Raw genomic sequence first — 17,804 nt, 5'->3', positions numbered from 1 at the left:
CGAGTACCTTCTCCTTTTTAATGGGCATATTACCAACAGCCAATTAGCTCCACAAAATAAAATTTTGAGATGATGCAACAGGTATGAAATAAAAGTACTCATTTTTTTTTTATTATTCTTGATGTAATCTTCCTTATTTCTGGACCACTTTCTTTTGGCAGCTTCTAAATGTTCCACTATTAAAGAAGGAATAGATCAGAAAGTTTTAGCAACTAAGGTAAAAAGGAATTCACCAAGGGAGAAATGGAAATTACAGTCTCTGGTCTCAAGATTATAGGGTAAAGAATACAAAGATTTGTTGGGCATTAGTGGCAACCTGTAATTTCTGTTAAGTGAGAAGGGTTAACCTTGGATTTCAGAGAGCTCGTTCCTCTCCCCAGATCACCACTGAATAAAGATCCCTAAACTGAGACATGGCCCTGGGAATTTACTCAATATTGTCTTTATTTCACAAAGGTTCAAAAGATGAGGAGTCACTGACAACAAGGGAATCTGAACTATATTTTTTCCTCCTCTTTATATTGAGGAGAAATTTACTATCTAGATACCTCTCAGTTTCAAACAAAAATCCTTTGAGCATTTCTTTGGTGGAGACAGTAACAGGCTTAGAAGTGAGGCAGCAAAGGACATCAGTAAAAAAACTTAGAAGCAAGAGACCACATGAAATGATAAAAGAGTCCAGTAGGGACTTGCAAAAGCAATGAAGTTTCAATACCCTGGAACAGGCTAAGAATGTCAAAGCATATTTTCAAAAATAAAAAGTGAATTGCATTTATGCATACTTGATCTAAAGCATAAGGCTCTTAAGGAGATCAAAGGAATGCTAAGGGTGGAGTAGACAATTCATAGAAACATAGGTTTCACTTCCTGTTCATTGCAAAAATAAATGTTTTTGCAACATCTCAAGCATTGCTCATCCACCCTCTGCTTGGTCATCTCTAATAATAGAGAGCTCATCACCTCACAAATCACCTGCTGTTATAACTGAAGTTTAGATTGGTCTTCATTATATTAAGGGCTGTATGGCCTTCTGTAACCCTCAACAGCCAAGTCCTATTTTTTGCCTGCTGGGCATCAATAGAAAGGGCTCTATTTAACCCTTTATGCACATGACAGCAATTCTATCTATGAAGACCGTTCAATTATTCTTTCCCACCTTGCCCCAAGGTAAAAATCTAACTTCTTTTTGTTTTCTTTGTGACTTAACCTCTGGCCTTTGTTGGTTATCTGTCTCTTGATATACTTGAGAATTTTAATTCCCCTTTCAGTAAGGGGTGCTCTGAACATAATATTCTGGATCAACCACTTGAGTCATTTGTAAGGTATTGAAAATACAGATTCCATGATAATTCACTCAGATAAAAGGAAACCAAATTGCTAGGAATAGGATTAGCTATCTGTATTTTAATAAGCTTCCTTCGTGATTCTAATGTGCTCTGAATAAAACATAATACTCCAGTCTGAACAGTTCAGAGTAAGAATGAAAAATAATATTCATTATATTGTTTTACAAGTTGTATGTAATTCATTCTAGTGTTTAGTTTTCCTGACACTATTTCCATCCTGGTTTTTTTCCTATTTATATAAATATTACATAGTAATTAAAAATTATAATATGACAGAAACACATTATGCAGAGAGTAAAAGCCTTTGTATTTCCTCCCATCACCCTAAGAAAAGTTCGGTATACATTCTTCGGTTGCTGAATGTAATAATTTGTATATAGAAACACACATACACACATATACATATACACAGTGCTAAACATCCTGATTTACAACATGATTTTCACATAAGCATACATCTTGGATTTTTTTCTACCTGAACAGTACTTTTATAGATTTAATGGCATCCTGTTTTCTCTTTTGACACAAAAGTGACATTTTGTTGATTGATCTCTGATGTATCATCCCCACATATTTTCTTCCTTCTGACAATTATATCAGAGTTCTCTCAGTATAGATGAATTCATTTTTACTAACTTATGAATTGCTGTTAGAATTTAAGATTTTAGCTCCTCTCCACCATTAATGGTCCGTTTGTAGATCTTTCTTCTTTCTCCCTCTTTCCTTCCTTCCTTTTGTGCTTTCTAAAATTGGGTTCTCTGAGTGTACCGTTAATGCTTTATTTTTAACTTGGTGAAAGAGATGACAAAGATGGCAACACTTCCTCATGAGTTTTTCTCTATAGATGAAATTAAGGTCAGAATAGCTATTGATGTGTATTTCCTCCTCATTCTTTAGAGAATTTAAATTCTGTAAAGTTAGTGAAAAATGTTTCATATAGTCTGCTTGCACCTGGGATAGACCACTAGAACATATCAGAAATAATTAGTCATTTTTGGCTTTACTATACCTTGCTCCTGCACTCATTTTTAATAAAAGTGCAGATGACAAATATGACCCATAGCCTCTGCCTGAACAAGAGGACCCTAGTTGCTTCAACAGCTCTTCTATGAGCTGTGATTTCCTAGTATGTGATTTCCAAGTTCATCTGTAGGTGAAGATGTTTTTCAGCTGTGTATTTCCCTTCTTCACCCTTACCACACTTAAAAACCTTAATCCACAAGAAATGTTTTTCTTTGTTCAAATATTTCTGGCTAAAATTTTTTCAAATTGACATGTTATTTGTGCAAAGATATGGAACAACTATAAGTCTCATATATTTCTGGTGGAGACGCCAACTGGTATAACTTTGGAAAATTCTTTTGTAGTTTCTTATAAAATTAAACATACATCTATCTCACTCGAAGGAACTTATCCAGGAGAAATGAAAATGTTGGTAGTCATTTCAACGTGATGCATAATGGTCCCAACCTGGAAACCATCCAAATGTTCATCAGTAAGAAAGTGGCTGAACAAATTGTGGTATATTTATAAAATGGAATATTGAAACAGAAAGGAATGAGGTACTAACTGTCACACAACATAAGAGAAAATTTTAAAAAATATATGTTAAAAGAACTCAGACACAGTTTAGCGTGGACATCCTTTGGGCCATATATTGAAAGACATTGCTTTAATATGAGCATTACTGGAGAAATACAGTGTGCATTTTATGCCTATAATATTTTATATATGTTATAGCTTTTCCTTTCTTTTTTGTTATAGCTTTTTTTAATACATTTGTCCACTTGTTCTCTTGGCATGCCATTATTACACCCCTAATTTTTTTTTAATTTTTATTTATTTATGATAGTCACACAGAGAGAGAGAGAGAGAGGCAGAGACACAGGCAGAGGGAGAAGCAGGCTCCATGCACCGGAAGCCTGACGTGGGACTCGATCCCGGGTCTCCAGGATCACACCCTGGGCCAAAGGCAGGAGCCAAACTGCTGCGCCACCCAGGGATCCCCATTATTACACCCCTAAATGCACAAATGCAATGATGGGCAGGAAGACATATAACTTATCAACCAAATTTGAATATATTTGAATATAAGGGAATATTACAATTATATCAAGACAGTAAGCATAAACTGGACAAACAGGTGCATACTTTTATTCTAATTATAGAGAAAAGGGCACAAAATTTTCAGGTAAGAATGAATACGGTAAGGATAATGCTTATTTTTTTTTCTGTTTTCTAGATTTATCTTATGCATGGACCTTCAATGATAACCCCTTATATGTTCAAGAGGACAAAAGGAGATTTGTATCACAAGAGACAGGAAACCTATACATTGCCAAAGTGGAACCATCAGATGTGGGCAACTACACTTGCTTCATAACAAACAAGGAAGCCCAGAGAAGTGTTCAAGGACCACCCACTCCATTAGTGCAGCGCACTGATGGTAAGATGATGAGCTATCTTGGGAATATACTTTGTCCATCACTTTTTGAAGCCTGGGGACATCTGTTGAGGTTTCAGCTTCCCTCTGGTTGAGGAGCCATATCATCAATGAGTTGAAGTCCGATTTACAAATATGATGAAAATCAGATATTATAAAAAATATAATAGAAAATTCTCTCATTCACTTGGTGCAGTTTATATGATTCTCAGTATATTGTGCCATTGGAATATATCCTTTCTTTGCTTAAGGAACATCTAATATTTAAAAAGTTTGTTTGCAAGAGTAAGCGTGTGTGTGTGCACGTGTGGGTGCTGCCAAACTTATTAATTGAATAATATTTTTTTCAGTGAGAATAGGATGCAGCTTCTCTTTAATGCCTCTTTCTTCTCCATGTTTATCTTTTTTGTTCACCCTTTATTCACCTGACTGGCAAAATGGGGGGAAAAAAACTCACATCCAAGGAAAGCAAAGCAAGCAAATATTAATTATAAGCATTCCAAAGAGGAATGAAACACGAGATTCATACTAATTATATTTCTCCAAGGAAGATAATTCAAATTAGTCTCTGATGAGTTTTGTAGCTTAGTCAAGACGTAGCTGGCACCAGATTTAGAAAGCTAGAAAACCTAGGGAAGTCATTGAGTAGAATAATCCTCAAGTCGATTCTTTAATTAAATATTCACAGTGGTAAATGTAAAGATAGAAAACCTGTTGATGCATTTGATGATCAGATCTGGACTTGAAATGTAGTACCTAATAGAATTTTTCTCTTCTCTGACGATTTTAAGAGCAAGAACATAATGCTAATGATGGCTAACAGAATCATGGAACTAGCTCCATACTGGTAGTTCTTATGACAGAGCTTTTGTAATCACTAACCACCCAAACATGTTTGTGTAGTCTTCATTCAGAATTCAGCAACCACTAGATTTATTCATAAGTCCAATTTCTTCCCTTCAGTGAGTATTCAGTTCATCACAGAAAGAGCTCATAACCAATAATATGAATAGAAATTCTACCATTTTTCCTTTTTTTGGTCTACTTTTAGTTTCTGCTTCTCCCCTTCTTAGTTCCTTCATTCTTCTATCCCCTCTATTCTCCTTAATACATACATGGTAAAAACAGATTAGAAGAATTATACAATATTAATGGTATTTATATAAGAAATATCAAATCTCTTCTAAAAGTAGTCACTCAAGAACTATAAGAAGTCAAGAAAATAGAACATAGAAAATTTAACCGATTTAGTTGGCTGAACTAGTACTCTCTACCACATCAACCATAGCTTCTTTGAATGTTTAGAATGATCAAGATCTTAAAAATCAGTACTTTTATTTGATACATATTTTGTAAGTTTCAGCTTCTGTGCAGTTGTACTGGACACAAATAAATCATTTACTTTTGGAATGTATTACTCTGCTATTTAGTATGTAAGTTAAAAGAAAAAAAAAGAATCAAATATTTGAAGAATCTTGATTTGCCACTGATTAAATTAATTGAGTTAATGAGGATAGCCTAGAGAGATTTTTCTGTTTTACCTCTTGTGGATAGCATATTTACATATATTAGACTACTGTCCTATTCTTATCCTTGCCCATATCCACAATTCCTTATTGAAAAATTTGAAACTATAAAAACAACTGTTTTTTAATAAGTGTATAGCAAACTGCTTTAGCAGTAAATCCTTAATGAACTGACATAAGCAGATTTATGTCTTTACTTCAATTACTGTTTTACTTCATAGGTTTTGTTGTAGAAGTACTGTTATTCTGTATTAAGAGAACTCCTACAGTATTAGCTGAAAATTTCCTTATTCCTGAACAGATCTGGCCCCATGAGTTCCATGCAAGGGTAATAGATCTGAGAAGACACTTTCTTGATAATTCAGAAGCATTTTAGAATCTAGGTGCATTCAAAAAAAAAAAAAAAAAAAAGAATCTAAGTGCATTCATTTCTTAATTGGAAGACAAATTCTTTGTTAAGATTCTGATATGGACTATAGGGAAATTTGGGATGCCTCTACTCTGATACATTGATATATCTTAGATATTTCTTTTTTAAGCAAAAAAGGAATGCATTATTTCCTTAAGTAGCATCATATAGTTTCTTTGCCCTCTATCACTTATTGAACTATATAAAAATGTTGTTAATTGAAGGACAAAATAATCGGATTTTGGTTAATGAAGCATTTACTTCACAGAAAACCTCTATTCTCCAGAAATGCTGCTAGCTCTTTTGATATTTAACAGGTGTGATGGGGGAATATGAACCAAAGATTGAAGTTCGTTTTCCTGAAACTATACAAGCTGCAAAGGATTCATCTGTAAAACTGGAATGCTTTGCCCTTGGAAAGTAAGGTTTTTTTTGTTTTGTTTTGTTTTGTTTTGTTTCTGGTTGTTTAATTTTTTTAAACCTTTTTGTTATTCAAACATTGCTCTAAGGTAAATTACCAAATAGATTTCAAGTGCTGGGCAAAAGTGGAACTTTCTGATTAGAATTTAAACAAACATGCCTAATACTCTGAAAATGATTGGGCCTCCCCTAAATGTGCTGATATTTCCTCTAGTTTTAGCATAATGAGTCCCATTTGGGCAGCATCTTAAGGAGGAATGTGTGTATTTGTATAAGATGGTGAACAAGTCACTAAATCTCCAACATATCCTTCACTCCATCTTATCCTACATCCAGCTATATATTGCCTGGAGTATCTTTTTGCTTAATTAATCAGCAATACTTATAAGTGAAAAAATCTGCACTGCAGGTTTCCAAAATAAAACTAATTAAAGCCTATTGTTCATAGTAGATCATTAGAATTGAGCGAAACCTGCCCTGGTCGTGCAGGTACTTTGTTTTACTCAGATAAGTATTTATGAGCTAACAGGTTTAGAATGCTTTTAAGCCAGCCAAATATTTGCATTTTTGCATAGAGTATGCAGACAACTCTTTGCCTTTTAGCTATATTCAGACTCATTTTTATGCCTCTAAGTACTGGTACCCAAGTAACGAAGAGATAGACTAGATCTGCTGTTTTTAAAGTATGCATGTGAATTACCTAGGGACATGTTAAATTGTGATTCTGTAGGTCTGAGGTGAGTCTTGATTTTTCTATTTCTAACAAACCTCCAGGTAATGATGATTCTTTTCTATAAAACATATTTGGAATAGTAAGAGACTTGACCCTATCAAATTTGAAGGCTTACCTCTAAATTCAGTCTCTTCCCAAAGTGGTCATCACATTTAGAAAAAGTAATTTACACTCCAAAACATGAAAAACATTTTTAAAAGTTTCCATTTTGTTATTAAGTAAATATGAAGCAGGAGATCCAGGTTCTTGTCTCATGGAGTCAAAGAACGAAGGAGAGTGAGTAAAGCAATAGGGTTTTATTAAGCAAGGATACAAGGAACAAAAAGCTCTCAGGATTGAGAAGGGTCCTGGCAGAGCTGCCACTGAGGGCTTTTAGGGTTGGTCTTTTATTAAAAGCTAACCAGGGAACTTAAATCTTTTTAATTTCTCTACTGACAGCACCTTTGTGTAAGCAGGACAAGTGATAACATCTTTAATGGCTTACTTCTTTTTAGGGTCTGTTTTTAGTTTGTTGGTCACAGATGACTGTCATAAAAAAAGACACCCCCATTCCCACCCCTGCAGCAACTAGGGCAGTGTAGTCTGATGTGTTCCCTTACCCCTGGTTTCCTTACACTTACATATTTTTGAGATTTCTGTGAACCTGATCATGGAGCCTCCTACCTATCTCTTCCTAGCTAGCCCTACCTGTCTTTTTATCAGATATACTAAGTCTTCTTAAGTTCCTTTCCATATATGAAATTTTGTAGATCTTTATATTAAATTTCTCAAGTTATTCATTTCTCGTGTATTTAAGAGACCGTATCTTATTTTCAAACAATATTGTTCCCATAGTATTTGTCCAATAATTACCAACTGATTAAATCATGCTTAAGAAAGTGACAAAAGGGGACTTTATGTCACAGCCTTTTAAGGTATGATTAACTTTCGCCACTTTCAAGCTTTCTCCAAAATTAAAGTTTATAAAAAAAAAAAAACATAAAATGTCAGCAAAATACTTTGAGAATTAGACAATATATTTAAAAAGACCAATAAAAGCATCTGAAAGTAATATTTATAGTTGATTCTATTATATTTGGCATCAGGAAATATGGATTCCTGTAATTTAAAAAATACTCTTACATAGTAAATAACTTTGAAAATTATTGAGGCTGGTTCTCAAGAATCTCATGTAAATAAATTCACCTGATTTTAAATTATGAACTTAGAAACTTTTAAATAAATGATTAAGATAACTGCTTGTGAAACCAATGAAGACAGATTCAATTTGTAATATTCTCCAGAGTTGTCTATTAGCAAATATGTTTCTTAACCTTTATGAATTTCCACATACTCATCCAAGAGGAGTTATAATGATACCTGCCTTTTATGTTATTTTGAAGTATAGAGTGGATATTACACGTAAAAAACATTTAGCACTAAGCTTGGCATTTAGGCAATGAACATTCATTGAATTATTCTGAATCCAAAATGCAAATTATCTTTATCTTTTTGTCTAATCAGTGTTTGAATTAGTGGGGATAACGGAACTAGATATCGGTATCTCAGAGGATCTACATGTCCATTCCTTTTGTCTTTTATACTCATGGCAGTATAAGAGAGAGCAAAAAAGAAGCTCAATTCTGGAGTAGAAAAGAGGAGCAAACAAGAAGAAAACTTGGTTGATCTGTAGAGGCTTTGAATTGCTCACATATCAGATTTCTTAATTTTATTTATGTTTACATTTTATTTCTAAAAAATTCAAATCTACAGAAATGTTGAAAGAGCAATACATGGACAATTATGTCAGTTATATATATCCTTCACCTGAGCCAACGAAGTATAAATCTTTGTCACATTCCCTTCTCTCTCTGTCCTCTGCTGACTGTCTCTCTCTCTTCCTCTCAACACACACACCCATACTCACACCCACGCACATGCCATGCATTTAAACAGATAGGTGGTAAGTTCTAATTTGGCCTGCATTTTGGTGAAAGATATGTCATTCAAAATATTGCTAAAGATCCACACTCCATTTTCAGGTCAGCTTGCTATGACATGGAGTGGTGGAGGAAAGGAAAAAAGCAGAGTCAGGAAATGTTGACCATCCCAGTTAAAGTTCCGCATTTGACCTCACTCTTGATCCATTCATGGGTACATTCTATAAGAATTCACTGGAAGGAAATGGAAGGAGTGAATTAATAATCCAAATAGGGGAGCCACAGCCTTAGGCTATATGAGGTAAATTGTTGAAAATTCTCAAATGGAATGCTTTAGAAATAAATGAAATCATCTCTTTTATTTATCTCGTGGTGTTGGAAACAATTAACACATTAAAACCTGAAAACTGGTGAAATTGCATGTGCTAAAATGTATTATCTTAAAAACATGTAGGAGTACCTAAGCTTCCTGATATAATTTGTACTAGCAATATCTGACTTAGGAAAATTTGAGTTGGAAAAATAATAGTTAAAAAAAAAACCTCTTGAAATGTTAAATCTCATGGATAAACTGTATATTCACTGTTAAGTTTATACATAGAAGATGTGTTGTGCATGAAATAAAATGAAGAAGAATGGAAAATGATGAGAATTACTTCATAGAAAATTGCTGAGGAAATGATTGGTTTACTGGAATATACTCCATAAGATTTTATGTGACAAAATCAATCAATGTTGAGATCATGTTTCTTATAGTCATTAATTTGAGATTGAAACTCCTTGGGGTTAAAATGGAAAGTCCAAAGCATCCTCTAGGTCAAAGTGATAGTTTTAAAGTAACCTGTATAAGAAACACATATTTTGTGTAATTGCAGTGTAGAAGCATTTCTCATTTCTATAGGTGGATGAAATGTATGTGAAAATGTTTTGTATATTTTGGAAAATATTTATAATATTTGAGCTACTAACAATATGTGAGCTACTAACAAAAAGTTTTTATATATGCTTGCCAGCAGTTTTCATAGAACAAATTGCATTGCAGTTGAGACACTGCAAACATACAGAAAATGCCTTTTAGTCTATTATAAAATTTGTCATTTATACTATGACAACTTTTTAAAAATTTGCATAATTAATAAAAACAACACATTCTCTAAAAAATTATTATAGGATAGGCATAAAATAACAACCTGAAAATGTTAAAAATCAAACCTCTTGCTTTATAAATTATAAATCAATATTTGCAGATTTATTACAAAGTGCTTTTACAAACTCTACTAAAAATAATTATGGATCATGTTCTCTGACATGTCTTCATGAATATATTGCCATGTTGAATTTGGGCTTTGTTATTCTTTTTTTATTTTTTTTCAAATATAGGAACTGCTTTGTACAAATCAATTTAAATCTCCTTGTTCACTTTCTGAGGTGCCACATTTCTTTTTAAGATGTTCGATCAACACAAAACTGAGCAAAGCTAATTTGCAGAAAGAAATCAAAGTTCTTTTTCTTATTAACAAAGTTTCTAAACACTTTAATTAAAAAATGAATGCTTTTTATTTTATAAACTATATATTCATTAAGCAAGTGTTTATATATTTTGATACATAAGAGAGATAAATAGTTAAAGGGAAGCAGGAAGAGAGGGAGGAAGGGAGGAAGGCAATCAATAGGTGAATTGGTTGGTATATGGGAGGGAAAAATTAAAACAGGTCAGTGCTATGTCTTATTCTTACTAAGTTTTTTTATTTTTAGGACCTAAGATGGTTTCTAAAATGCTGACTGGTTTTCATTAAACATGGGTGGAATACAGCACACACATACTTGCATAATTATGCAATATCTTCCTTTTCCTGTGGAATATTCCTTCTCTTGAATGTATAGCTTTTTTGGGTGCTTGTATCATGACTGGTGTTCTCTGAGCTTCTTCGGAGGCTCTATGACATAGTAGCTGTCATTAATCTTGGCAAATCCCAACCATCATTACTTCAGCTATTTCTTCTATTTTTTTTTCTTTGTTCTCCTTCTGGTATTTCTGATAAATATCTGTTGCACCACTTGTAGTTGCCCACAGTTGTTGGATATTCTGGGTTTCTGATTTTGTTTGTTTGCTTTTCATTCTTTTTTCTCTTTGCATATAAGTTTGGGAAGCTTCTACTGCTATTTCTTCTAGTTCACCTATTTTTTCCTTAGCCATGTTCAGGCCACTGGCAAGACTATCAAGGAATTCTCACTTGTATTACAGTGTTGTTTGTTGTTTCTTTTTCTTTTCTTTCTTTCTTTCTTTTTTTTTTTTTTCCTGGCATTTCCTTTTGGTCATTACTTACAACTTCCTTTTCTCTGCTTGCATTAATCATATGTTTTCATGTGTTGTCTGTTTTTTTCCATTAGAGCCCTTAGCACATTAATCATAGTAATTTTAAATTTCCAGTCTGGTAATCCCAGAATATTTGCCATATTTGAGGGTGGTTCCAATGCTTGCTTTGTCTCTGCAGTCTGCTTATTGATATGCTTTGTATTTTTGTTGTTGTCATTGAAACCATAGATGAGGTTTATCAATTAAACGGAATTGGGGTTATTAGATTTTAGTGTGAGGTTTTACGTTTATCCAGCAAGGAGTTAAGATGTGTTTACTGTTTACCATTTTTGTTTACTGTAGCTGTGGTGTCAGAGGCTAACATTTTCTCTGTTGTCTTTGTTTGTGCCTCCCCTATTGTCTTTGGGTTTCCCAGGAGACTCTTTCTTGTGTAGAGTCTGAGGTCTACAGTTCTTTCAGCTATAATCCCTTGCTATTATACAGGATCCTTATTGATATTATGAAATTCCTAGCTTGCTAATTTTATCATCTTTTTTACTTATGAATCTGTGTCTGTTGACTTCTTTTTCTTCTAGTCATGATTCTCATTTTTATACTTTTTAGGTTATCTAGTAATTTTAGATTGAATTTTAAACATTGTGAATGTTACATTGTTATATCCTGATTATGGCATATTTATTTAAAGTATTGGATTTTATTGACAGGAGTTAAGTTACTATAAATCTGCTTGATCTTACTATGGTTTATTATTAAGCTTCCTTAGACTACATATAGAATAGACTTTAGTCTGAGGCTAGTTAACTAGTAAGATACATCCCCCTATTGAATGCTCCCAATATTTACTAAGTCTCTTTTCTAGTAGGTCAGATGAACTCAACTCTCTTATAGCCCTGTTTGAGCTCTGAAAATTGTTCTATGCTGAGTCTCGTGTGACACGCTTATGCACTTTCTTTTCATTACCCCATCATCTCTGATACTCTGCTCTGCAATCCCAGTCACTTAATCTTGTGTGTCTCCTCAACTCAGAGAAATATTAAGGTCCTATTTAGGTTTCTCTTCCTTATTCTCTTCTCTGAAAAATACCTGTATATAGAAAACAGGATACCAAATCTTGCTTTGTGTATTTCCTCTCCTTTAGGGATCACAGTTTTGTGCCGTCCATTGTTATATTTCTGGAATCAAGTTTGTTTCCCATGTAATTGTCTAGTTTTTCATTTGTTTCGAGCAGAAAGGCAAGTGTAGTCCCAGTGATTTGAACATAGTTGGAAGTCATGTATTGTTATTATTGCCAATTGTGAAGGTAAATACAGTGAAGTTTAAAGAAATTAACTAACTAAATCCACATAAATTGCAGATCTGGAATTCTACTCTAAATCGCACTGATTCGATCTTCAAAACTCACACTCGGCCAGCCCAGGTGGCTCAGCGGTTTAGTGCACCTTTAGCCCAGGGTGTGATCCTGGAGACCTGGGATCGAGTCCCACATCAGGCTCCCTGCATGGAGCCTGCTTCTCCCTCTGCCCATGTCTCTGCCTCTCTCTCTCTCTCTCTCTCTCTCTCTCTGTCTCTCATGAATAAATAAATAAAATCTTAAAAAAAAACCTCACACATAGCCATTTGATATTTGCATCAAATTATCTTTTAATATATGAATTCATTCCCTGTGTGTAGAGGTAGTTAGCCCCTAGTCTGTAAATGTTTTCCTAACAAAAGCCTTGAAAACTTTCAGTAAAATGTTTAAAAGATTTTATCTGGGGAATGGAATTATAGATATATTTCCCATTTAGAGTCTCTATAATTACTAACATTTCAGTAACAAGTAAGTTTTATCTTTATACATTATAAATTTTTTAAAGTTTCAAAATATAACCTTTTGAAAGCAGCCTTTGGGAGGCTGCTGCCATCAGGTAGGCAGGGAGACTAGAGAGTAAAGTGTAGGGAAAGCTGACCTGAGTGTTTACTCATAGAAGCTAGCCATCTTAAACCACCATAGACTAGCATGAGTAGAGAGTAATTAAGACAAAATTTTAGATACCTGCTTGAACTTTAATTGCTATGACTGTGGGGATATGTAACCCACTTTCTATGTTGGGGTTTCAGAGTTGACATGATCACAGCTTTCAACTCTCAGCTTTGTCTCATTTGTTTAACATGACAGACTCTTAATTATCTAAGCTGCAAATTAACTGTATTGTAAAACACCCTGAGAAACTCTGTGTATAGGTGCTATGCAAATGTAGTATGAATGACTGATATATTTTAGTGTCTACTGTTAGGAAAATATAGGCCTTTGCTGTTTGTGCAGAAGTTAAACTGATATCCCTCATAAACTCTTCTACTGCTCTTATAAACAACCAAACATATTTTCCTTTTTTTTTTTAACCTTAATTTAGTAACTTTGCTGCTAGAGCTCAGAAATGTAAATAAAATTAGTAGCAGCACTGAATGTTCTATGTATTCAGGAGCTTTCATGCAGGACTATATTTATGTATATATGTATATCTTATTTATTTTTTTTCTGATTTATGAAAGAAAAGATACCCAGCTTGGCTATTAATTGCAATCAATAAATGTTAACTTTCACTAAGATGTCTTTAGGTATTCCAGAACCTTCAGATGAAGAGAGGCTATCTAATGTTCACTTTTTTTCTTATACATATCGACATCATGGCAGATTATGGCACAAAAAAGTCCCTGTGAGACCTCAGGATGACAAAGGTAGTTTCAAATCAAACTAAGTACATTCAGATCTTTTAGGCCTTTAACAATTAGCTTTAAATACAATCAAAGAGATACCTTAAACTTTTCCTATATGGATGTCTTATAAGTAATTTAGCTTTATTTTTTTGTCTCTTTCTCTCTCATTGAATTGAGTAGCTGAAGAGTGGAGTATTTTTCTTCGTATACTTTGTCTCATTTGCCCCACACTGAAACCTGATCTAAGTGCTTGCTAATTGTTTTGCATGCTATCATGATGCTGTGTTGCTTGGCATAAACTGATAAAATCTGGTAAATTCTATGGCAAGCTCCATAGAATGTACCCCCACACACATACACATCTGTTGACCATGCATGCAAATCTGAGACCTGATAAATATTCAAGCCAATCTTTGAGAAATTGAAAGGTATCAATCCTCAACAAACACATATACATGTGCACTCATCTAGGACTGAATGAATTATTAGCAGATTCCCTAACATTTCAAGACAACATTATGTTCTGGAAAGAGCACAGAATTTGAATTCAAAGAGATTAGTGTTTCAATCCTAAATTCTTCTGTCAAGAGCTGGGCTATTATGAGGAGTTTCCTTATCTATAAAATAAATGCAAAATTAGATAGATGATAGATAGATAAATAGATAGATAGATAGATAATAGAATAGAATAGAATAGAATAGAATAGAATAGAATAGAATAGAATAGAATAGAATAGAATAGAATTGTTGTAAGGACTGGAAATATCATTAAACTTACCTACTTACCTACCAAAGTACTTGGCCCATAAAAGACAATCAATAAATAGTGACAATTTTATTAATTACAGTCATTGTCAGAGTTGCTTTAACTGAGGAGGTAAAAAGGAACACACAGGAAAGAGACATGGGATCCCTGCATTATATTTTGTGCCAACACAATCCTCAAGGACTTGCTTAGAATAATGGATTTACCATTTCAAAATTCTGTGGTTAATAACATATATAAGGGTCACTATCATCCCCTCACTCACTCATTTAGCAAATTAGACACACGTATTTCTTAACTCAGCAAATCTGCTTTGAATACCTCATTCAATCACTAATTCCTTTATTCCTTCATTTATTTAGTCAGTCAGTCAGAGGAATTTTGCAAACAGCATACACCAAAATAGGTGCTGGGGAAATAAAGATTACATATAGGCCATGGGGAGCTCACAGGCTTCTGAAGATAGACTGGATGCAACAACACAGATAACACATTTTTCTTGGGATCTACTTTTTCCTTACAAACTTTCAGGGAAGGAAGATTCAAAGATACTCGCTCTGGGAAATTTACTGATTATCTTTTCCTCAGGCTACCCTTTGTTACACTGAGATTAGAGGGGTTCACCCTCCATTCCTTTGGCAGAACTAATTTTAAGCTATTATTTAAGGGGTCCTTTAGATCTCTGAGAAATAGGAGATTCTTGCTTTTCTTTGTCTCCTTTCACCAATACTTTCTTTTAATTAACAGACCTTTTAATAACAGTTTAAGAACAGAAGAAATGAGCAGATAGAACAGCAAAATCCCATATAACCCCACACATTTCCCCCTATTACTAGCATTTGACATTAAGATGGTACATTTGGGGATCCCTGGGTGGCGCAGTGGTTTGGCGCCTGCCTTTGGCCCGGGGTGCGATCCTGGAGATCCGGGATCGAGTCCCACGTCGGGCTCCCGGTGCATGGAGCCTGCTTCTCCCTCTGCCTATGTCTCTGCCTCTCTCTCTCTCTCTCTCTCTCTCTCTGTGACTACCATAAATTTAAAAAAAAAAAAAAAAGATGGTACATTTGTTTCAATCAATGAACCGATGTTTTTACTAGAATCCATAATTCAAGTTTCTTTGGTTTGGCCTAACATCCTTTTTTTCTTTTTTAATCCCAGGAGCCCATCTAAGGCTACCATTTTACACTGAGAATTTTTTTTTTTTTTTTTTTTTTTTTTTTTTTGGTCTTCCTAGGCTCTTGTTGGCTGTAAAAGTGTGTCAACCTTCCCTTGTTTTTGATGACCTTGACAGTTCTGAGGAGTGATGGTCAGTGTCATTATAGAATCACCCTCTGTTGGAGTTTGTGTAATATTTTCCTCATATTTAGATGGAGGTTATGGTTTGGGGAAAGAAGAACCCAAAGGCAAAGTGCCATTTCACCACATCATATCAATGCTACTATGCTATCAAAATGATTTATGACTGCTGATGTGAGTCTTCATCACCCGGCTGAAGTAGTTTTTGTCAAGATGCTCCTCTGTAAAATTACTGATTTTTCTCTCCTCCCATATTGACCCTTTGGAAGGAGATTGGTATGCACCATCCTCACTTAATGAATAAGGAGTTATGCTTCACCTCCTTTAAGGTACTAAGTCCTTATAATTTATTTGGCATTCCTCTGCATGGGAGATTTGTCACTTCCCTCTCCCCATTTATTCATTTATTTATATCAGTATTCCTTAGTGGACATTTATTTTATACTTTAGGTTATAATCCCATACTCTTTTATTTATTTTTTTTTCAATTTTTATTTATTTATGATAGTCACAGAGAGAGAGAGAGAGAGAGAGAGAGAGAGGCAGAGACATAGGCCGAGGGAGAAGCAGGCTCCATGCACCGGGAGCCCGATGTGGGATTCGATCCCGGGTCTCCAGGATTGCGCCCTGGGCCAAAGGCAGGCGCCAAACTGCTGTGCCACCCAGAGATTCCCCCATACTCTTTTATTGATTGTGCTGTTCACATTGTTTCTATATATTTATTTTGTAAAATGTTTTTAAAAAAATTTAGAACTAGGGATGCCAGGGTGGCTCAGTGTTTGAGTGTCTGACTTCCGCTCAGGGCATGATCCTGGATGGAGTCCCCCATCAGGATCCCTGCAGGGAGTCTGCTTCTCCCTCTGTCTGCATCTCTGCCTCTCTGTGTGTGTCTCTCATGAATAAATAGATAAAATCTTTTTTAAAAAGATTAAAAATCTTAAAACCATAAACTGTGAATGTGTCTTTAAATCCTTAACCAATCTTCTTTACCCTCATATTTGATGACAGGGGACAGAATGTATGTTTTCAGTCAGCCTTCTCCTAGTAGACACTTATGTTCCTTTTGTTTCCATTTTTTGTTGCCATGAATAATGATGTAATGAATACTCTTGTGGCTATATTTTACCCATGTCCATGAGAACTTCCTCAGTATATTTTTAGAAAGTTAGAATTATTGGGTAAAAGGATTCTAAAAAGCTAAGTTTTCTGAAATGTGTTGCCAAATTCTCCTCAAGAACGCTTGTAAAAGGGCCACTTTCACAGACCAGCCTACAAGCTGGGCCTCTTTTGATTTTACTCTGAATACTCTATACTCTGAATCCACAGTGTCAAAGATTGCTTTCATTTTTTCTTCTCCCAAGCCATAAATTGGAGTTTAACAGTGCTATTTCTAAAATTAAACTAATTTAAAGGCTCTAAAAATCATCCAAGAAGAATATATATGCTTCTGGAAGCAACTCGTCATCCTTCCCATCCCAGTCTATCACCACCTTTCTCAGGAGACCTACATTTCTTACTTTTTAAATAATTGGCAATTGCATGAGAAAGATTTCAAATCCAAGTACCAAGGTGGTACTGAGCTGAAGGAAAAGAAGTTACTTACTTCCTTTTTTTTTTTTTTTTTTTCCGCAGCCAACCTTGAAACCTATCCCTAGAAGCTTTATTGGAATCTAGAGGCATCTCAGTATGTTAAGAAACAAAACAAAGCCACTCTATCCTTTCATCTTTGTCCTTGGACAAAAGGAAATCTATTCACTGGTTGTCAAACACATTAGTTCATTAGATGAAGAATATATTTCTTAGCACATCCTAATAGAGCCTACTAAGATAACTCATTTTATATCTGGTTAGTTCATGTAGGAACAGCAAAGCATGATGGTTTAGAGCTCAATCTCTATGAAAATATTTTTTGGGGGCAGCCCAGGTGACTCA

General features: G+C 34.5%; 1 protein-coding gene across 1 annotated transcript in view; it reads left to right on the top strand.

The window, feature by feature from the left end:
* CNTN6 (contactin 6) overlaps positions 1–17,804 on the top strand; it is a 275,835-nt gene that overhangs the window by 169,255 nt on the left and 88,776 nt on the right. The window contains exons 6-7 of the mRNA XM_077858034.1: positions 3,589–3,792; positions 6,042–6,144. Of these exons, the coding sequence (XP_077714160.1) occupies positions 3,589–3,792; positions 6,042–6,144 (307 nt within the window). The remainder of the gene's footprint in view (positions 1–3,588; positions 3,793–6,041; positions 6,145–17,804) is intronic.

Source organism: Canis aureus, chromosome 19 (genome assembly GCF_053574225.1).
Source record: "Canis aureus isolate CA01 chromosome 19, VMU_Caureus_v.1.0, whole genome shotgun sequence".
Taxonomy (NCBI): domain Eukaryota; kingdom Metazoa; phylum Chordata; class Mammalia; order Carnivora; family Canidae; genus Canis; species Canis aureus.
This window is presented reverse-complemented; position numbering and strand designations above follow the sequence as displayed.